General features: G+C 31.4%; 7 protein-coding genes across 7 annotated transcripts; 3 read left to right on the top strand and 4 right to left on the bottom strand.

Annotated features, from left to right (window-relative positions):
• The first annotated feature begins 820 nt into the window (after positions 1-820).
• Positions 821-4,114, top strand: Chro.60242 (adapter-related protein complex 2 alpha 1 subunit). The annotated part of the gene is made up of 1 exon (XM_662363.1): positions 821-4,114. One exon carries the CDS (start codon positions 821-823, stop codon positions 4,112-4,114), a length of 3,294 nt encoding a protein of 1,097 aa, XP_667455.1.
• Positions 4,115-4,137: 23 nt separating this feature from the next.
• On the bottom strand, positions 4,138-12,123 carry Chro.60241 (transcription regulatory protein). Its single annotated transcript, XM_662362.1, has 1 exon — positions 4,138-12,123. One exon carries the CDS (start codon positions 12,121-12,123, stop codon positions 4,138-4,140), a length of 7,986 nt encoding a protein of 2,661 aa, XP_667454.1.
• A 344-nt stretch (positions 12,124-12,467) lies between these two features.
• On the bottom strand, positions 12,468-13,349 carry Chro.60240 (gal83 protein). Its single annotated transcript, XM_662361.1, has 1 exon — positions 12,468-13,349. One exon carries the CDS (start codon positions 13,347-13,349, stop codon positions 12,468-12,470), a length of 882 nt encoding a protein of 293 aa, XP_667453.1.
• A 149-nt stretch (positions 13,350-13,498) lies between these two features.
• Positions 13,499-15,667, top strand: Chro.60239 (oligosaccharyl transferase stt3 protein). The annotated part of the gene is made up of 1 exon (XM_662360.1): positions 13,499-15,667. One exon carries the CDS (start codon positions 13,499-13,501, stop codon positions 15,665-15,667), a length of 2,169 nt encoding a protein of 722 aa, XP_667452.1.
• A 145-nt stretch (positions 15,668-15,812) lies between these two features.
• On the bottom strand, positions 15,813-16,514 carry Chro.60238 (BT1 family protein). Its single annotated transcript, XM_662359.1, has 1 exon — positions 15,813-16,514. The coding sequence occupies one exon, from the start codon at positions 16,512-16,514 to the stop codon at positions 15,813-15,815; it is 702 nt and encodes a 233-aa protein (XP_667451.1).
• A 963-nt stretch (positions 16,515-17,477) lies between these two features.
• Chro.60237 (hypothetical protein) lies at positions 17,478-18,524 on the bottom strand. Its single annotated transcript, XM_662358.1, has 1 exon — positions 17,478-18,524. The coding sequence occupies one exon, from the start codon at positions 18,522-18,524 to the stop codon at positions 17,478-17,480; it is 1,047 nt and encodes a 348-aa protein (XP_667450.1).
• A 1,314-nt stretch (positions 18,525-19,838) lies between these two features.
• On the top strand, positions 19,839-21,713 carry Chro.60236 (hypothetical protein). Its single annotated transcript, XM_662357.1, has 1 exon — positions 19,839-21,713. One exon carries the CDS (start codon positions 19,839-19,841, stop codon positions 21,711-21,713), a length of 1,875 nt encoding a protein of 624 aa, XP_667449.1.
• Positions 21,714-22,854: the final 1,141 nt, after the last annotated feature.

The following is a 22,854-nucleotide window of genomic DNA, read 5'->3' as shown; positions in this document are numbered from 1 at the left end:
ATTTAATTCAAAGAGCCCCCCTTAAGCTGTGAATTTAAAGTCATTGCTGTCAATTTATTATTAATAAAAAAAAGATGGGATTATACCACCTAAATTCAAGGACCATAGAGAATAAGATAAGAAAGAATGATGAAATCTTTAGCGTCCCAGAATGCGAAAAAAAAACTGAAGATTCGATGGAGTTTAAACTTAAACAAATATTAAAGATTACTTAGTTTTTATATATACATTTGATTTTTTTCACATATATTATTCAAAAGATTAAATATAGAAATTAGAAGTAGTTATTATACTATATATAATTCGATAAAGAAAATTAACATCTAGTTTAAAACTTGAAATCATAACCTTTAATGACATTCAGAAATACTATTTATTATTATTTTTTGAATGAAAGCAAATCATTTTCAACATTTTATTTTCGATAAAAAATTCTTAGGACTAATCATGCTAAATAATTATTGTCAAAAAATGTCGAATAGAAAATGAATATAAATCTAGGTATCAGGGAAATACTTGCTATAGAATAGTGAAAATTACTAGACTGTTTTTAAAGAAGACAAAAAGTAACTAAATCACACACAAAAAATGGGGCGTTTATCAAGTTACAATGATTGAGTGAAATACAAATATTTGTAAAGGAATTATATTTATTTAAATCTTTATCGATAATTTAATATATACATAAAGCATTTCTACCCGCAGTAAAAAAAAAAAAAAATGCTTTTATTACGGCCCTCACAAATTGGTGGTTGATCTAAAAGAGTATGGTGTTAATATAAATAAATAATATTCTCATATTCATTTTTATAAATATAATATGGAATTAGTTGAATATGAGATTTCTAATTTAAAATCTATTTTAGAGAAGACAGATGATAGCTCCAAAAAAGGTCCTCAATTATCTCTCAAGGATAAAGAAAAGATAATTTGGAGATTAGCATACATAAGCGTAATGGGGTATGAAATCGACTTTGGATGGCTTGAAATTTTAGAGTTGGTTAGCTCGAATATTTTCGAATTTAAGCAATGTGGTTATATCGCTGCTTCATTAATTTACAGGGGAAATTTAGAATTACTTAGATTATTAATAAATACAATAAAAAATGACTTAAATAATTGCTTTGAAGTATTAGTAGACAAAGAAAAAGGTTCTGATAAATCGCGGAATTTTAGACAATTTTCAGTAGGAATAGGAAAAAATCATTCAGGTAAAAACATCGATATTAGAAAACAAAAAATCAAAAATTGCTTACTAGCATTGAATTTCATAGGGAATTCTCCAACTTTAGACTTTGCGGACAATCTTTTTATCGACATAAAGAAACTCGCAGAAATACCAGTTGAAAAACAACTTAATGACACGAATATTATCAGATCGAAAGCAATTTGTTGTTTAACGAAATTATTTCAATGTTGCCCTGATCGGCTCAGGGCAAACGAGTGGGGTGAAAGACTATTATCATATTTCCAATTCGAGAGGAATGCTGACTGTCTAATTTCTCAATGCGTTTTTATAAAGAATAGTTTGAAGTATTATTTAAACACTGAGTATTTGGAACCAACGGAAAATGCATACAAAAATTTAAATGAACAAGAAACAGAACATTCCGTATTAAGAGACGAAAGAGAAATAGTCAACTCTAATTTAAATATTAAATTAGTAAAGATTTGGGAATTTATAGTTCCAAATTTAATATTTACGTTATCGAGAATTAGGTTATACAAAGAAATAAAAAATTGGAGATTTCATAAAATTCCAATGTTTTGGCTTCAGGTTAAATTAATAGAGATTTTAGAATTGTTCCCTGAAGTTATTAATGACTATTTTGTAAATTATAAGATAAATAAGATAATGGAAGACGTATTTTTTAATGCAATCCATGCAATTAAATCAGTAAACGAATGTAATTTAAGTTTTAGTTCCACCTTTGATGAAATTGAGTTTCTATGTATAATTGGCATTGCAATTGAGATGACAAAATATTTCAACAAGATTTGTAATCAAGAATTATCTGCTAATATTGGTCATTTAGTCGGGAAATTTATTGAAGGTTTACTATATGCGGATAACAAAGATTATATTTCTATTTCTATTTCACTAATTTTTGAATCGAAAACAAATAAGGCAATTCAAGAATTAATAAAAAAAAATTTGGTTACATTGTTGAGATTTACATGCTCTTTTGATGAAGATACAACTTTGAATCTATTAAATATTTTTTCTTATATCTGTAACAAAAATAATTGGGTTTTTATTACAAAAGAAATTCTTAATGGAGTTCTTTACAAGTATATATTAAACCCTTATAAATTAAATATTGAAGAAATACATAACATACAAAAAGGTTCAAGTGATTGTTTTTTTCCAGAAAAGACAAAGACATTATTGGAAGAGATAATTTTATCAGTTTGCTATACAATTAGAAGATTTTCAAACAAAAATGAAGTTTCATATAAGACAATTAATGTATTATTTCAAATTCTCGAGAAGTCTTTCTGTAACCCAAATCCAGGATTTGAAATTACAGAAAATACTCTTTTTCAGATAACAGATATTCTATTTGATTCTAAATTGAAAATTGAATGCACTGATTTAATGGAGAAAGTGAATGAATCACTTGGAAATGATATAGGTACTCAAAAATATGTAGCAATAAAATCATATAAATTATTAAATAAATTAAAAAATCGAAGAGATAATTTCAACCCAAGATCTGGAATAAGGTGGTTATGTTTTATTTTAGGTGAATATGGAAAGCTTATATCAAGTAAAGTATCAATTGTTAAGCAAGCTGAAATATTGTTGATTATTCATGATATATTAACTATCGATTCTGAAGATGATCATATTCCACTATTAAAAAGTACTATTTTACTTTCTTTTACGAAGCTTTATTGTAACTCTGATCATGAGACCCAAAATCGAATCTACGAAATTCTGAAAATCGGTGTTGGAAACAGAGGTAATTGTATTGGCTCACCCGAATTTTTAAATGCAATTGTTGCAAATACACAATATAGCATTACTCCTATAAATGGGAATATAACTCCAGTAGATATACCATCAGAAAATAATTCAGCTTTGAGATATAGAGATCAGTTATTGGATGGAGTATTTAATCACAAAAAAAATAGCTTTTTAGTACCCAACCAATCAAATAAATATGGTGATGATGGATATTGTAGTAGAAATACCTGGCTTTCCTTATGTCTATCAAATAAAGGAAGTTTATATAACTTTAGCCTATTATCAATTGGATTTTCAAATGGGAACTTTAAATATTCCTCTGGAGAGTCAACAATTATTGTGAAATTGGGGAAAAATGAGAAGAAGAATAGGATATTTAACATAGAACGTATTTCTACTTTTTGCGAGGAGAAAAAATTGTCAGTAAAAAGTTCTAATAATTCATTTTCAAATATATTTGATTCTACATCGCAAAACCTTCATGTTGAAGTTTCCAGTGAAACTAATAAGGATTTTGATAATGAAGGAAAATTTGAGCAAAGAATTAATTTAATTTGTAATGGTCCTTATTTGAATCCTCCAATGATTTCACTACTAATAAGAGCTTTCTCAAATACAAGAGATGAAGTTTCGGAAATAAATGAACAAATGGAAGAAATTAACACAGATAGTAATTATTCAAAGCTTATTTGTATAAATTTTAGGCTTCCAGTAATACTTACAAACTTTATGGCTCCAACTAAAAAAATGGGCAAGAAAGAGTTTGAAAATTTTTGGGAAAAACTCACTCAATCTTCAGTGAAAGGAATCTTAGGGATTTCTTCTCTCGAAATTCCAATCTTCCTACAACTGCTAAACTTTTGCGTATATAGTGTGATGGATAGTATTGACGATCCAAGCGCTTCAAATCCAATGATTTATGGAGGAACATCCACTTTGTATCTGTCCAATCGCAAAAGAATACCTTGCATGTTTAAAATAATACCTTGTAATGAACACAGCGAATCTTTTAGAGAAGGCAAGATTCATGATAATGGAAAAAACGAAGAGCTAGTTGAAATTAAGGTAAGATCAAGTTCAGTAATTGTTGCAAAAATATTAAAACAAATAATATCAACGTATATATTATCTAACTCTAATTAAATAACTTAGTAAATAAAACTGACTTATGTATGGTTCACCAAATTCGTCTTATTAGGGGCTTGACCTAAACAGGTTTGAGCAACAGACTGAAAGAGCTTCTCAACTTCCGGAGCCAGATGCACAAATGAACAGCTCCAAAATGCGTATTTTGGATTCTTAATCAACTCAATAAATGTTATTAAAAGACCCCATGGATGTGGCCTGTGCACAATAAGCCTTTCTAGAAGTATCCTTGTGATTTGTTCTTGTACAATAGAGTCATTGCTTTTAGAAAACAACCATAAAATAAGTGAGCTAAAGTAGTATGTGTAAGAATTAGGATATCCAAGAAAATTTGTGATTGCAGATATGAGGACAAAACGCCCTTCCATATCCAGGTCCTTACAAAGAAATAGAATTATTGAAAGGGACGGATCTTCAAAAGTTTCTAATTGATCACTTTTTAGGTTTGGTGTTTGGTCCAGTTTCGATGCAGATTCAATCGAGTTAGTTGATGGATCGGAATTAAAGACATTAAATATCCCATTATGAGAACCGTCAATGCTTGAATTAGATTCATTTCCATTTGGGAGATATATCCCAATATAAAGCAATAAACCTGTTATTATCGGGAAAGAGTATTTAGTACCACATTTAAGTGCTTCATCCCTTGGCATTTTAATAGTTTCTGTGATGAGGGGAAGAATTGATGCATCTCTGGTAATCCAGAATTTATCTATGTTTACCTTTAGATCCTTGTACAAAATATAAGCACCATAATTTGCAATCATTCTGGGGATTAGCTTCATCTCGGGAAGATTTTCAATTTTCAAGGTAGGTAAAAATGGATCAGGCAGTTTCATGTTTCTTGGGAATGCGGATAAGATTAGGTTTCTAATTTGTATGCAGTTAACAGGCAAGACATCGCAGAAACTGCAACTGTAGTCACAAAGAAACTCAGGAAAGTCGTGTAGTAATACCAGTAGGATACGGAGTAGCGCACCATAAATTGTTTTAATGTTACTTGATAGCTGTACACTTCTCAAGAATGGCGAAATAAAAATGAAGATTTGCAATAATAGAGCTTGATAAGGTTGCCAACCTTTTACATGGCGTAGTAGGTACGGGAAAAATCGGTTACTTGAGATAATCTGGATCCAAGAATATGCAAATCCGGGGACCCTGTTAGGATTTAAATATTGAAGGTGATGAACTACACTTAGAATGCAGGTAAAGTGTATCATTTCAGTATTGAATCCTATACTTTCATATTCTTGTAACAAAGAGTAAAAAATCCTATAATATGGTCTTTGATTAAAGCCATGTGACTCTGCATCCTTATGAATAACTCTAGTAAGTATTGAAAGAAATTTGTGTGTTATTACTACTGCAGCCATTTGCTGTGGATCTACATACCTTGCCATAGTTGTAATCAATCTAACCAATGAATCTATTGGGAACGGATCCATATTACGTGAGTCATATGCATTTTCCGAAATAGAGTTATTCAAGGCGTCTGAGTCACTATCATGATTTAAGCTTAAATAAATTGCTCTCTCAATACAAACAGTAAACAATTTTTCTGTAGTGTCATCCATTCTTAGTAGACCTTGCCTAGAAAGCCTTTGAAGAAATAGATTTCTGTATGGATTATTACGCTCGGAACCTCCAACTCCATTAAAAATTGTTATTCTCAATAGCAATATCCACTCATCGAAAATCGTGTTGATTCCTTTCGAAATATCAGGAGGTGGTTTAATAGGGGTAGGTAACGCAATATATCTCGGGTTCAATATTGTATCCAAATTACACTGAATTACTGAGTAAAAGTTCAAAATCTCTGGACATTGGTCACCTATCCACATTTCATGAAACGTAATTGACTTGTTGGATTCCAATTCCAATAGAATACTTTCTACTTTATTCTTAAGTTCTCCCAGATTAGTTGTATAAGAGTATGGCTTATAATAAAGCCCTGGTAGCACTATTGGTATTGCAGAAAAATTACTGTTTTGGAAGGCTACACTGTTATTTGATAATCGATTCAAGTTTTTAGTAGTGCTTGGTAACTTCTTAGTAATTGGGTAGTGCCAATCTTCAATACTTCTGAAAAACAGTTTGTAAATAAACTCGACAATTCTCAAACATCTACTATTTCCACCGATTGCTGGATTAGAGTCATTAAGCGTAGAAATTGCAGTTTCTAAAATGTTTGATAGAGAAACATCAAGTTCATCTGAGGAGATAAGATCATATCTCAATGCACCAATTACAATATCAACGGAATATTTTGGATCCTCTATAGTGTAAATAAACCATCCTATTGCCTCTTTCCTAAGCTTCAGCCAAAATTTTGAGCTATAATACGAAATTTGATTACATAGCGCCAGAAATACCTCGATATGTAACAAAGCTGCATCGAAACCAAGCGAAGAGGCAATACATCTACTCGAGGGAAGTATACCTGTTGTACTCTGCTGAAAGGCGGCGCCTGCATCAAAAAGTGTTTTAAACAATTTTTGAGAGATTCCAATCAAAACATCTTCTCTTTGTGACGCAGATTTTCCAATCGAATATAATACCCTGCATAAATAAAATAAAATGTGGTCAGATTGGAGAGAAGATAACACAGAAAGAACTGGATGTGCGGTTGATTTTGGAGTATATGTAAGAATATTAGACCCGAGAGGTTTTGAGTATACATTCTGGTTAACAGACATTCCTTCGCTTAAATTATTGCTTACTGGAGGAATCAGCTGTTTGGAGAAAATCGGAGGATATAGGGCAATCTCGCGTATTACATCCTTTATTTGACCCAAACATTCGTCAACACGCATCATTAGAGGCAGATATGCCAATTCAAAAACAAGAGGTACCCTTACAGGTTCTGGAGGTTGTACAATAGTTGAAGACGAGGTATTCATTTGGGAATGATTAGAAGAAGGCATTTGGGAGCTTGTATTGTCACTCCTAACCGTATTGAAATTTTGGATACTTTCAGCTTGGTGTGAGAATTGAATTGCGTTAGAATTATTCCATTGTTGGGTTTGGCTATTGAATTGGTCATTACTTCCATGCTGATATAGAGGTGTTATTTGATTTGATTGTAAACTGTTCTGTAGCTCATATTGGGTAACAGAATCCCTCCTTTCCAAATTTCTCATTAAGGTGAATTGTAAGAAATCTTTATAAAGCTGCAAATGTCTCATAGAATTATGTCTGTATTTTAAATTTTCAGGTAGTGATGACCAAAAAGTAGCGGAATTCTGAGTGTTCGGTCCTCCGTAAAAGTCTGTATCAACGAATTGATGCCCGGTTTCTCTGGATTTCCTCCTTGCAATAATTCCTGGAGAGATAACTTCGTCTAGTTCTTCAATAGCTTTTTCAACCACGGCCTGTTCGATGATCTGGCAACCTAAATCAATATTATCACTGCAAATGACTTGGACAACTTGTTCAATTAATACATGGTCCTCACCATCTCTTGATGGTGTTGGGTGTAATACTTGTCTTAGTTGAGCAGTAAATGCAACTCTAAGGGGTTCACGACATGCTGCAATAGCCATAGAGCCAGATAAAGCGGCGACCATCAGATGTGCTGCTCTTTTATAGATGTTTTCATCAGCCTCAAAAGCAAATTCTTTGCCGATAATTTCTTTAGTAGTAATTGCAGCAATTCTAACTGACCTTGGAATCACAACCTGTAGTATTTCTCTTATTGATCTGTCTAAAGCTAGTGGTACCAAAGGCCTGAGCGATGGTTGTATCTGAAATAATACAATAGAGGGAGAAATTAGTACTTTGTTGGCCCAAAATTGTATGTCGGATGATGGTATCTGCTGTGGAGTTTGTTGATGCATCATTTGGGATGAATGATTAGGCGGCATGAAGGTCGAGGCAAGTTGTGCATCTCCAATATTGGCACTTAGTTGATATAAGCTAGCAGATTGGTTTAAAGAGCTGTTAATTACATTAATAGTATTTGGACGCTCAAATGAGCTTCCTAAAGTTATGTGAGAATTATGCTCTGTCTGGGTCTTTGGATAAATATTATGACCTCTTTGTTTTTCTCCCAGAGCCTTATGCTCAATATAGTCTGTATGGCTGCTCAAACCTAGGTAGTTTGACTTACCAACATAATCATCTAGATTAAGCTCCAGTTGCTTAAATAAAAGTTCTACCTCGAACATATGAGAGTTTGAATTATTCGCAAGCGAATGAATTTCGGCTAGTGCATATAAAATATTGTTTGTCCAAGGGTTTGGCGGATAATAGTAGCTTCCTTTAATATTCTCCAATATTTTACAAATAAAAGGTAGGACAGAGGCTATGCAACCTCTAGAATAGCTATCTATAAGCAATTGTCTGGGGTTTAGGTATTTGTGGATAATCGGACGGTTAATTCCTATTGTAATTTGCCCTAGCCAGTAGCCTAAATGACGTAGTACATTTAAGAATGAGGAGACATCATTCAATATACTTGCATATCGCAGCAAAGCCTTAATACAGTCATAACTGGCAAGAGTAGTAATTTCAATTATGTTTATTTTACTTTCTTCATTTCCTTTATGAGTTAGTGGAATATCCGATTCAGTTTTTTCCTCGAGCAATAAATCTGAATTTTTTGGCATCAGTTTATCCAATTTAATTAAGAAGTTGATATATGTAGAATGGTTATTCTTTTCCTTAGATGCCCTATTCTTCACGAGATAAAACGCAAACCAATGACAATATTCCGGGTTTTTATTTAGAATATCAGCCATTTCGATAGCTTTAGTTTCGATGTTCGTGCTCGCAAGAGTATTACATATCGTGAAAATGTGTTCAATTACATTTTCGGAGGGAGTTACTAGCGCGTTTAATATTTCAGGATCATTCATTAATTTTTCTAAACTACCCAAACCAAAGCCTTGAAGTTGATCAATTGTAATTCCAGTTGGAAGCACCTTCCTTTCTGAAAGATTTAAGGTGATAAAACTTCCAAGCTTGTCAATCGACATATTTGGTTTACAAGGACTTTCGCTAGTCTCCTTTTGTCTGAATTCAAAGTTGATCATCTCTGGGTGCACCTTTGAAATAAGACTTTCTGGTTTTGGTGGGATATCTAAGTTAAGAGACTCCATTACACTCCTTTCAATGTATAACTTATTCTTTAGATTTTCTGGAAGGATGGCAATACAAGACTCGCAATAAGTAACATACGGTTCTATTGCATGTTTTAAATGTTGAGACATATTAATTATTGCAGAGAGAAATTGGGGGAAAGAAATAAATCTGTCTATAAACATTTCCATAGCAAATACTCCAAAACAAAACATTTTGGTCCAATGCCCTTTTCTAAGTGCTTCAATAATGCATCGCAATACAAACACTAGTGCATTTCCAAATGAAATAAGTAGATCCTCCTTAACTAAAATCCCAAGAATTTCTGCAGTAATTTTAAGCTCTGGATTAGGATATTTAGGATAGGATCTACATTCATCAAATAACGTTTGAAGGAAAGTATTGAAGATTTTAACATTTTTACCTGGGTGGTTTGAAAGAGAGTGCATTTTTTTCAACTCAACTGTTAATTCAGATGTATTAACTTCACCTAAATAACATTTTGTTAGAAAATCGTTGACTTGATTGATTTCAAATCCATTTCCTTCATTTTCAGCCTCTATCAGTTCAGATTTACTATTAATTTTTGTGGAGTTTTTGTGTTCTGAATCGTTATTGGTGAATAAAGTTTGTGAAATATTATTAAGGGTTTTTTCATCTTTTTCATTTACGGAAGAATTCAACATAATTTCGGAGCTAACATCTTTATTAATAGAGCCCAAGGAGTTATTTTTATCTTGCGAATTATTTTTATCTTTAATCTTCTCAAATTCAAGTAAAGCATCATGAAGCTCAGAGATAGGGGTGCTTTCATATCCTTTAGTGCTTACTCCAAACTTCAAAATTGCTTCTTGAATCGCGAGGATAGAAGATGAGCTAATACGCCAACAGGAAAACTTGAATGAGGGAGTTTCAAGCGAAGAAATCCAGCATTCTTTAGGCTGATATAGCTGAGATGAACCTAAAGATAAATTCCTACGAACAACTCTTGCAGCAAAAACTTTAAAACTTGCAGCTTTATCAACCGAAAAGAAAGGTAATGATGTTCTTCTATTTACTAGAATAGTTTGAAGTTCAGCTGAAGCGTAAGTCATGTATACAAGCCTGGCCCGGATATAGTCCATAATAGCAATAATAAATAGTGGAGTTTCAATATTTTTACCCTCTAGTTCTTCTTTAAATAGAGTAAAAAGGACATTAACAGCGTGAGAGCTAATTTCGTCACATATACTAGAAGATAACCCCAATTCGGAATTTTGAGATATACTAATTCCAGAAAAAACAATATCGATACAAAGAAACCACCAATGATAATAGTCGATCGATTCATGAGAATATTCTGAATCTTTCAATAAATCAAGCTTATCTCTAGACAAAATTTGAGACAAACAATCAGAAACATTCATTTTATAAAATTGAGGTAAGGTCTTCCATTCAGAGTCCAAGAACTTCCAAAGGTAGCTCCTCGAGAGGGAGTTCAACTTTGAAATTAGAAAAACAGATGAAATTCTGTAACAGAATGCAATTTGGCTGATAAAATCTCTCATAAACTGGGATTGGCTATTACCATTCCTGTGTTTCTCTGAAGAGGCGAAAATGATTTGCATAATCACTCCAAAACGAGGACCAATATCATATTCTTTTTCATGAGAAGTTGCAACTATTTTAGAAATAGGAAATATAATAAACTCTTGAGCACTGTAAATTGCCATTTTAATCAACGAAACCTTTGTGACCTTATTATTTGGCACTAATATATCGAACGACTCACTTATCTTGTTAGCTAGGTCACTAGATACAGAAACGGTTTGTGGAAGGTCATCATAAATTGCTCCAAGAGATGAGAGTAGGCCAATAGGAGAATATCTTGGAATCTCATAAAAAATAAGATGTTGAAGGAGCTCTAATAATCTCTGATTATTAATTCGATTATATATATTAATGATGGCCCTTAGCAAATCATGACAAATTAATAATCCACATGAACCTTTAGTGTGAAAGATTCCAATCTTTGGTAATTTAGATTTAAATATATCGTCACAAGGGGTTCCGAGTAAACCATCTTTAATGAGTTCCAAAATGGATTCATCTGATTCGAACATTGAAACAATCGAATTATGAATCCTTAAGCTAGCATCTAATATAATTGAGTAATTACTCATATTAGTGTAGACTGAATCAAAATTTACTGCATTTTCTATTAATGTATCCTCTAATATATCACTTGAATAGTCCTTTTGATGTAAGTTATAACTCCTGTTATTTATTTCATAGCTTGTTTTACAGATTTTCAAAAGAAAAAGAGCTTGAATATCGGGATTCTTCCATTCTTTTAAAAAAGGGTCTAATTTATAATACAGTTCGTTATATTTTGGTTTATAAACTTTATTTTCATCCCTTCGATATGATTCACCTAAAAGTGAACAAAATAATTCGAAGCTTCCATCATTATCAGTTAGATCTAGTAAGTCGCTTTTATCAATGATTTCGTCAATAATGTCATTCCAATTAGTATTAAATTGCTTATTCTTGGACTCTTGAATTTTCATTATCTTGTTCACTCCTTCCACAAAAACGGAAGAGTTCCACCCCAGCCTAATATCTTCTCTAGAGCTTTGAATCAATAAATTTTGGTCATTTTTGTTATTACTCAGCTCGTTCCATCTAGCTCTTAGAACTTCAGAGAAATCATCGCTGCCTTTTTCTTTATATTTTGGATCCTTATTGTATTTTGATGTATCATTGAGCATATAAATGAATGAAGTGGCAATCTCGCGTTTAAAGTTGCTTGAGTCGTTAATCCATCCTAGAAGAATCTCATCAAAGTTTTCTTGATTTGACGTGCTGCTTGGGCCAATTTCCTTTATTATTTCAAAAAGTTGCCGCTTGGGAATATCTTCTCCACAAGGGAGATTCTTTTCTACCATTGTGCGTTAATCTATACGCACTGCAAGAAATATTAGTTGAAAATTAACGTGAAAATTTAACAATCTGGATTCCCTCAGTAATATTTTCTACATTTCCTGTAAATATAACCGCATTCTCGTCTCTAAAAATAGGCGCTGAGAATTTGACATTTATTGATACGAATAATTTAGCTACAGGTAGTGAATGAATGTCCTAAACAAAAGTAAAATAAATCCGTTGCTACGGAAATTCTAAACCTTAACAAAAACATTAAACCTCGCTGATTGTATCTCACTGAAATTGTAATATGTAACGTCCTGAAAATACATATGTTATTATTTGATAGTATTTTAAGTTCGAGGATTTATCTAAATATTGTGGCAAACATTTCGGCCGTTGTGAGCAATCTATCTGAAACATAAGCGTCATAGTGAGGATTGTTATTTTCTGAGTCAGAAACACTTTTAGAAAAACAATTTAAATTGTAGTCATTTTTCTTGCAAATTAATATAGGATAAAATTCATCAATTAATCTAAAGGACACATATAGTATTGTCGTAAACTTTTGCATAAAATGATCAATTTGCATGTACTTTTCTTTAAACCAACGCTTAGTCACACAAAATGTCACTATATGAGTTCCAAAGATTTCTTGAACAAGAGAGTCATAGTAAATATGGTTCGAAATACAATGAAACGGAATATGGATACCATTGGCAGTTTCAAGTGGGCATCTGCTCTTACCTAAAAGAATTGGCAATGCTGGCGCATCTACAGGAAACTCTGTTGGTAGCTCTTGATGGAACTCCTGTACGCCGTAGCGTGATTTATCGCAAGGTATTGAATAATATGGAGCTTTGTATTTTGTTAAATCTATACAATTATTTATATATCCTTCACTGTCTGATTCAATTGGGTATTCTGGAGAGTATCTCCACTCTCCATCCACAATAAATTTGAAAAAGTGAATATTTCTAGTAAGCTCTATTGCAATCAAATGATCGTGGCCACTTTTAAATAACTTGTATTCATCCTGCTTTCTCCAAAAGTTAAAACTACCAGTAACAAATACCTCATCCCCACCAAATGACCATCTAATTACACACTGGATATTTTCTAGATTGTGGCCATTCATATGACCATTAGCACAATGGAAATTATTTTGCTCATTTGGTTTATCGATTGAACTTAAATTTGAACTTGATGAAACAATTCCCATAATAAATAAATATTCAATTTGCGCCATCGAATTACCTGACGGAGGCACACAGCAACTTTATATTTGAGACATTTAATATAAACTATAAAATTGGTGGCAAAGAAAATAAAAATTCTTACCTTATTTAAAGGTTCTTGATTATTTGGCAAATTTTATCTGAATGCTTCAATTTAATCATGAAGGACATAAGTTATAAAGAATTAGAAAATGAATACAAAAAAAAATCAATATTTGAATCTGCTGGAAGGATATCTCCTGTTTTGTTGTTTCTATCCGTGGTTTTAATTATGGGACTTTGTATTTTTGTGAGGCTTTTTGCCGTAGTAAGATATGAAGCGATAATACACGAGTTTGATCCACATTTTAACTATAGAACCTCGAAATTTCTTTCAAAACATGGGTTTTATGCATTTTGGAACTGGTTTGATAGCAGGAGTTGGTACCCTCTTGGTAGGATTATTGGGCAAACTCTATTTCCTGGTCTCATGCTTACTGCTGCTTTGATGAGGTATATTGCACATCAATTGGGTTTACTTGTAAGTATTTTACACATTTGTGTTTTTACAGGACCAATAATCTCAAGTCTAACTGCACTTGCTTCATACTTACTCACTTTTCAAATAACTAAGCGAAATGAAACGGGAATAATGGCAGCTCTCTTTACGGGTATATCTCCTACTTATCTGAGTAGGAGCGTTGCAGGAAGTTATGATAATGAAGCAGTTGCAATTTTTGCTCTTGTATTCAGTTTTGCACTATATTTGAGGGCAGTAAATGATGGTAGAATATTGAGTTCATTTTTTGCAGCTCTTGCTTACAATTATATGACTATGAGCTGGGGAGGATATGTGTTTGTAATTAATACAATTGCAATCTATACACTAGCTCTTGTATTACTCAACAGATTTACATACAAACACTTTGTAGTTTATATTGTATTTTATGTTATTGGTACAATATTGAACCTTAACATTCCATTTGTCAATGTGGGCGCCATAAAATCTTCGGAACACCTTTCATCACACTGTATGGCATTTCTCGTAGTGTGCGTTATAGTATTGAACTCCTCAAAATATATTCTGAGCACTTCTTCAAGCCGAATACTTCTAAAAGCTATATGGATTTCTTGCTTCTTGGTATCTAGCTCCGCCTTCTTGGTATTGACATTATCTGGAAAAACTAGGTGGGCGGCAAGAAGTATGACTCTTTTAGATCCCACATATGCATCTAAGCATGTTCCTATTATCGCATCGGTATCAGAACACCAAGCAACAACTTGGTCACAGTATATTTTTGACCTCCATATTACTGCGATATTTTTCCCTCTTGGAATATTTGTATGCGCATATTCAATTTATATTTCTCAAAAAAAATCGCCAAAAAATTCACCATTTCAAACATCACATAGTACGTGCATTCCCGATACTGCAATATTTTTAATTGTATATGGAGTCCTTGCTGTCTATTTTTCTTCTGTTATGATTAGACTGATGTTGGTTTTTGGGCCTGCGGCTTGTTGCCTTTCTGCAGTGGGATTTTCTTTTATATTATCGAGTTTAATAGGCAGAAGGCAAACAAAAAAAACCACTTATGATTATGGGAACCAAGGGAATTTTGGTATTCTCAGAGTTTTTTTTGTATTATTGATGTTTTTGCTCTGTGCGAGTTATGTTGTGCATAGCGTTTGGAGCTCTGCTGTGGCGTATTCACATCCATCAGTAATTACTTCAAACCGTCTTAGAGATGGAACTAGACTAATTCAGGATGATTTTAGGGAAGCATATTATTGGTTGAGAAAGAACACCCCTTACAATGCAAGGATAATGTCTTGGTGGGACTATGGATATCAATGCACTGAATTAGGCGACAGAACCGTAATTGTAGATAACAATACATGGAATAACACACATATCGCTACAGTTGGGCTTGCATTGGCATCTCCTGAGGATGAGGCTTATAAAATAATAGAAAAACTGGATGTGGATTATGTTTTTGTTGTATTTGGTGGGTTTGCAAAATATTCTTCTGATGATATCAATAAATTCTTATGGATGGTAAGAATTGCTTCTGGAATTTATCCTCACATTCAGCAAAACGATTATCTATCGGATAGTGGGCATTACACTGTGGGGAAAGACGCATCTAATGCGATGCTTAATTCTCTGATTTACAAGCTATCGTATTATAGGTTTTCGGATCTCCAGAAGGATGGTTTTGACTTAGTAAGGAATTACCACATAGGTAAGACTCAATTCTCACTTACTCATTTTGAGGAAGCTTATACAACTGATAATTGGGTTATAAGAATTTACAAAGTAAAAAAGCAAAGTAACCGTTCAATATAGACTTTCATAGTAGAAATTTACTGTAGTATAGAAAATTATTTTCAATTCTAAATAAAATCTCATAAGATATTTCGTTATTTAATTTTAATCATTTTGAGAATATTGAATTATACTTGATTTTCTGTACTTTGGATCTCTTCTTCGTTCACAACCTAAAAAAATAAACTTGAAATATGGAAAAAGCATGATAACTAACCAAATTTAGAAAAAAAAGAGGCAGTAGGAGGAATGCAGATGAAATCCAAATTAATAACCCCAAATTTGAAAAATTGAATGCTGTAATTCCAAGTGAGTAGGCCAATCCTGCGGAGATAACTTTTGAAACCCCTATTCCAAGACTTCGTATTGACATCATAACCGCATATACGGACCCTTCAAGGCCTTTTGGGCAAAACTTTGCAGTCATTACAAGAAGTGGTAACAACTGTATTTCTGCAATGGCTTCAATAAGAAATCCACCAGACAATGCAAACATTCTATTCGAAATTCCTATATTCAAATTGAGTCCTGTGACCAGCACTAGAGGTAGAATATAAATTGGTATTGAAAACAAAGTAGTCCAAAGCAATATTTCACGGAATGGGGTCTTCTTGAGAATAATTCTATATAGAACAATTCCAATTATACCTGCAATTCCATAAGTAAGCCTTAAGCTGCCCATAAATGTTGGTGAAAAGCCAAGCCTATTTGTAAAGTAAAAAAACATTGCATCGTCATAGTCCGGTCCTGCAGTATAGGTAAAAATATATATTGCAGGCCCCCAAATTATGGGTTTTTTCAAAAATTCCTTGAGCAAAAATAGCTGATTCTTCGCAGTGAGATCTTCTGTCTGTTTTTTATCATCCATTATCAGACAAGCGATAAAAACAAATAATGGAAAAATTGACGTTGTAAGAAATATTCCTTGTTTACTGTATGTATCTAACAATGAACCAGAAAAATATGCCGTTGCTAGTGCACCCAATGCCTTTGAGCCAAAATAATCGGAGACTGTTTCAGCACCACCATTAATTCCAGATGTCTCTACAACTAATGCCTGTTTTTTAGAGATTATTGATTAATTAATCTATTTTCTAATAACGTACCTCAGCAATACTGCTACAAAATGCTGCACTTAAAGATATTAGTAATAGGCAGACTGCAGCTTTAAAAACAGTATCAGCCTGAAACTATTAAAAATATTATTATAAATTTAGAATTAACTTACGTTTGTTGCAAGTAGTAAAAAGCCTATAACTTGAAGAATTGAGAAAAAAATCAAGTATGGCTTTCTTCTCATTCCTATAAGTATGTTAACGAATATATCTGAATGAGCTTCAAACTTACCTGCAATAGGTATTGAATCACTACAAAATGCTTTAAGAAATTTATTTATACTTTAAAAAATGGTTTGGAGCTTACCAAATAAAGGTTTCAAAAACCAAGGTATCGCAGGAATTGCGTATATCACCGATACTTCAGGAGGAGAAAGGCGTAAATCATCCTTCAGCAAGTAGTAAATTGCCAGTGTTGCGAGGTGAGTCAGTCCATCTGAGAATCCGACCAAAAATATTACTAACTTGGTTATTGTAATAGACCCAAGTAGCGACGAAAATTTTATTGTGCTTGAAATGGTTCTTTTTTCGTCTAGCAAAGAAATAATTTCATTTTGATGTAGCATCCCATCCATTTTAATGTAAGTTTATTAATAATAAGGTTAACAAAGGATAATTTATTATTCTGTGTAAATAATTAACGCATGTGCTAAATCATAATTTGCATGCATACACATGCAACTTTTGATCAAAAATTAATATTTAATTAAAATTCGTCAAGAGCTCATGTTTTTATTGTTTCTGAGAAACTTTAATATTGAGGTTCTCTCTTCCTTTTCAAAAAAGCTCCATGCAATTACCCACTTGTCATGTTTGCCTTGTTTTAGAGTAGTGTATCTAAGTGATTTTAATTCATTGTTAATGATTTCTTTTCCAAGAACACTTTTCAAAAATCTCAAATTTTTTAGTTTCGAAACTTGAGAAGTGTACCAGATTACCCTTTTCGGAAAATTCTTGCTTTCGAAATACAATTTCAAGATAAATTGAGATTCACCTCCATGAGTTATTATTTCGTAATTTTGACAACTCCTGAAGCGAGCAGGGTGCATATTAATTTCTGAATCTTCAACTGAGTCATAATATGGAGGGTTACAGATAGTGAATGACAATTTCAAGTCTTCTATTTCAGTTTTGTCAAGTATCCCGAATAATATATATTCTGGCCTTTCTTGATGCAAAAGTTTTATACAACTACAAAGATTGTTTTTTTTAATTATAGTGTCTGAAACATTCAGGCTTTCAATTGAAATATCTGAGCCGATCATATTCCAAGAATAAATTTTGTTGCATAAAAGAGAAAATATGCAATTTGCACCAATTCCTATATCAAACCCCAAAACTTGTTTTCCTCTAGGAATGAGCTCAGAAAAACAAACATCTGTACCACCTTCAATACATGTTTTTGTCTTTAGATCGTTTCTTAATCCTTCATCGTTTACTTTTTCCGTATTATAAAAGTGTTCTGGAGTTAACAGGTCTGAAATAAAGTGTACATAGTTAGCTCTCGAAGGTATTGTTGGTATTAAAAATTTATCCGGTATGTCCCAATTAATATTATATCTGTAATGCAGCAATACTTTCGAAATACAGTATAATGCTGCGGGGTTATAATTAATACGTACTTTATTATTTATTATTTTGATACATTTTTTAAGCTCAGGGTATCTTTCAGATAAAAATAAAAAATCATCATTGGCATGCACATTTCTATGATGGAGTTGAGTTGCTTTTTTTTGTTGATTTTTATTATTAGCTTGGCCCATTTAAAAGTATCCTTAAAATAAAAATTGTGACAATAGTTGTTGATAAGAAGATAGCAATATAAATAAATAGTAAAAATACATTATCTTTAAAAACTCTTTGTATTATAAACAGTATTTGGTTATTCACACTGTAGGTGTCAAATGGTAAATAATCCATCGCAATTATAAAAGTTCATGATGCCGCGACGTTGTATAACAATTTTTTTCATAAGTGGGGACGAAATAGTTACAAAGTTCAGCAATAAAAATCAATTATATAACTTAGGAATCAAAATGCTTCTGAATGTTGAGCAGATCATTGGCTATTTTGCTTTCTCTAATAATTTTTATGCAGAATTAACAAATGAAAGAAACAATTGTACAGATATGTATTCTGATTTTGACAAATTTTTTGGTAATGAATTAAAATTATTCGATGATTTACATATTGCCTCAGTAATAAATAACGATACAATCTGTGTTTACAATGTCTCCACTATAATATTTTTCTAGAGACAAAGCTCAAGATTAATGTAGAGCGCCCAAATATAAATCATTATTTAATATAAATTTCCCATTCAATTCAAATTGGTAATGGTAGTTTGTTTTTCGATAGATGCACATCAATTCTCACGATTTCAGTTTGCTCTAATGAAGGACAGTTATATATCATTGAGATATCTGTATTTGGGGAATGCGAATATAGTTTTACTATTTTGACAACGAGAAGTTTCAAAACGGAGCTTTCAAATTTGAAATTACTTACTCAAGCAACTAAATCTCTATTTTTAGCATGCAATAAATTGGGAGTTTTTGGGATAATTTCAAATTCGACAATCTTGAAAGACGAGTTTTTACCACTATTTATTAAAAAAAATATCTTTACAGAATCTCTCGAAATTTCTACATTTCAAATAGTGAAAACTACAGTAACCGACAAAAACACAGAAAATATTTATTTAATTACATTTTCTGAAAAAAATAAAGAATTATGTCTTATATTGATCAGATTTAAATCCTGCAGAAAATAATGTTTATAGTAGTATAATTGATAGAAGAACAGATATTGAAATTGGAATTAATACAGATACCCACCCTGTAATTTCCCTCCTAGAAGGCACAGATCACTTTGTTTTGTTGATTAACAATACAGTTTATCTCTATAAGATATTGAACTTTTGTGATTATAATTCCGAAAACATTAATTTGCAACTTTCAAGTTATCTTAATTTAGATTTTCAACAGAGTGGAGATAAAAAAAAATTGTTATATCCTCAGGTCTATTGTAATAAATCAGAAATTTATATTGCCAGGGCAGCTTTTCCTGGAAATATTATGAATGATTATGATTTATGCCTTCCAATTTGCGAGATTCACAAAATTTGCTTTAATGATCGCACTTCAAACAATTTCCCATCAAATGCCCATCTAGGCAATTCTACGTTAGTTTGGAGTCAGGGACTACAAAATTCTTTTAACAATACACTTGATATTAGTGATTTAAAATACAAGTTAATTTCCAATATAGAAAAACTATCAAACTTTGAAGAAATCATAAATTTTCTTCTTTGTAGAGTTATTGGTGAGTGTAAATCAAACACTGTCGTTGCTATGGCTTATAATAGATATTTGAGATTCCTTGAAAGCATTATTTCAAAGATTGTTTGCAAAAAGAAACATTGTGAGCTGTTGAATATTTTATACTCAACTTCTAAATTTGAGGACTTGGTAAATTTAATGAAAAATGTTTACATATATCTAGATGGGAAAGCACTAATAAATCAAGAGTTTGAGACTCGTATAAAATGCAAATATGATATAGAAAAGATAATATTCTTAATCACACCTCTTCATCTATTAATTAATTACTTTAAAAATATTGGCAATTACTGTATTCGAATTTTTTCAGATAAAGATAAAACTTTTTTATTATCTCCTATATCAGTTTCTGTTATAAGTTCTTTATCCAGACAAGAGTTGACTAAGTCATCATCAATCTCCGACAATTGTAATTCATATCTATACATATCTCTTGAAATAATAAGAAATTATCTAAAATTAAAGTATTTGGTATTGAGAATTATTTTTAATACCAATAAAACAAGATTGGAGAAACATTTATTCGATTTATTCAATTTTTACATCTCAGATGGAATAAATAATAAAATTATAGTGTGCGCTTTAATTATGGAGCTTATAGAAGTACTATCTAAGAAGCTTACTTTTATGAATAAATTAGAGGATACTATTAACCATTATACATCGCTAAATGAAATTTTTAGCCCAGCATCCAATTATATAAATAATTTTAACTTGATCTATTATGATATATTAACACAGAATTTCACAACGGATGAACTTAAATCATTAATACAGAACATAATCCAATTCTTTGTCAATCTTTCACCAACATCAAATGATGAAGTTTTAAATTTCATTGGAAAATCAATTAAAGCAGATCATACCGGTGATGTTGAGTCCTTTGTATTAACTTCCGTGGATAAAGAAACTAATAAATATTTTAAAGCTTCTAATTTAGAAATAATGAAGGTAAAAAATACTATTTTAATTTTGAATATCTATTCAATTATTACAAGAAATATTTTCAAGTATTTTTCCTGGAAAAATTTAATTAGAAATGTAAATTTAACATATAGTTGTGGAGTTGAAAATATATTACAGTTTTTTTCAGAAGATTATTCGTTTTTGAATCTAGGCAAATATATGGTAACAGGAAAGTTGAATATTATTACTCATAATTGTGGGAGGATCAATGAATATCATTTTATTCCGTCTGTTGATCAAGTGTATAGGGTTTATTTATACTATAATTCAATATACAAATTTTTTTCTTCAGATGTTTTTATCGATTCTGGAGCCAATGATCTTTCTCTATATATTTTTTCAAATAAAATTTTCTGGGAGCTATTTCTTAATGACTTTTGTTCTAAAAGAGTTTCTCAAGAATGTAATTTTCAGTTGGTTGACTTAGTTTACGATTACCTTGAACAACAAATTATCAATGGATGTTTTGAACACAACTACACGCGTTACATTTCCTATATCATTTGCTTGCTTCCCTATAAAAGTCATACTTCAGATTCATCACTTTCAATATTAAAACAATTGATCAGTGATATTAAGTTAGTTGATGAAATCATTGAATTAATTAAACCAAAAGAAGATCAAAATAAAAAAAACATACTCTGAAGGGTTTTCTTGCAACGAAATTAAAGCTATTTATTTAATTTTTTTAATATTTAGATTGTTTAATAAATCAAGAATAAAAATATACTATAATTCAATATACTTTAATTTATTAGAAATTTCAATTAATCTGATATGCTCATGTTTTTCCAGGTGCTCTCCAAACCAGAAAATATTAATTAACGAGATTCATAAAAAATATCTAATACAATATATATATTTGAGCGGAAATAATATCGAAGATCATTCAATAGTTAAGCTACTAAATAAATCATTATTATGTTTTAATTCTAAAAATGAGAAAATGCTGTTTCTGATGGTCCTTTGGATCAAGCATTATTTGTCAAACAAAGTTGAAGATAAAAGTGAATTGAAATTTTCTACAATTGCAGCATCAGTTTTTGCAACTGAACTTGAAGAATTTTATTCATTATTAATTAAGATATTCTGGAAAAAAACGAAATTCCTTGAAAATACTAATTCGGAAGCTTTTTTAGGATTTTACTCAAAAGGTGCTTTCATAGTTCGATCAATTTATAAGTTTCTAATGAATGAATGGAAAAGAGGAGAGAGGTATCAAGAAATAGTCACCTTAGCATATTTAAATGCACTGGATAAGTATTGCGATTTGTTTTCATATAATAATTGTACAAATGCTTTATTTCCGGAGAGCTGGATAGAATTTATATTAATGAATAATTCTCGCTATGAAGAATTTGATTCATTTAAAATCATAAATGAGGCGCTTGAGAATTTGAGTGGCATAATCCAATACTTCAGCTCTGAAAAAGAAGTAATTAATGCGGATTCCGAGCCTTTAAACATAATTATCTCTTCATTAAGCACATGCATTACTTATTCAAGTACTAAGCTATTAAACCAATTTAATGATCGACAATATTCTGATAAACCTATTTGTATACCAAATGTCTTTTTCGGTATTGACCTTCCAAAAATAATCTATCAAAATAGGGATTCTTAAGTTATTCTCCATAAGGTCACATTTTTACCGTCTATTGAATATATTTCTTACTTAAAGTGGTATTTTGTCGGAATAAATAAATTATTAACTTCAGATTTAACTTTAGCAGAAACTTATCAACATTACATTAATTTTTGCAAAAATATTGAAAGATACAAGAAT

The sequence above is a fragment of the Cryptosporidium hominis genome (assembly GCF_000006425.1).
Source record: "Cryptosporidium hominis TU502 chromosome 6 CHRO016090, whole genome shotgun sequence".
Lineage (NCBI taxonomy): Eukaryota > Apicomplexa > Conoidasida > Eucoccidiorida > Cryptosporidiidae > Cryptosporidium > Cryptosporidium hominis.
This window is presented reverse-complemented; position numbering and strand designations above follow the sequence as displayed.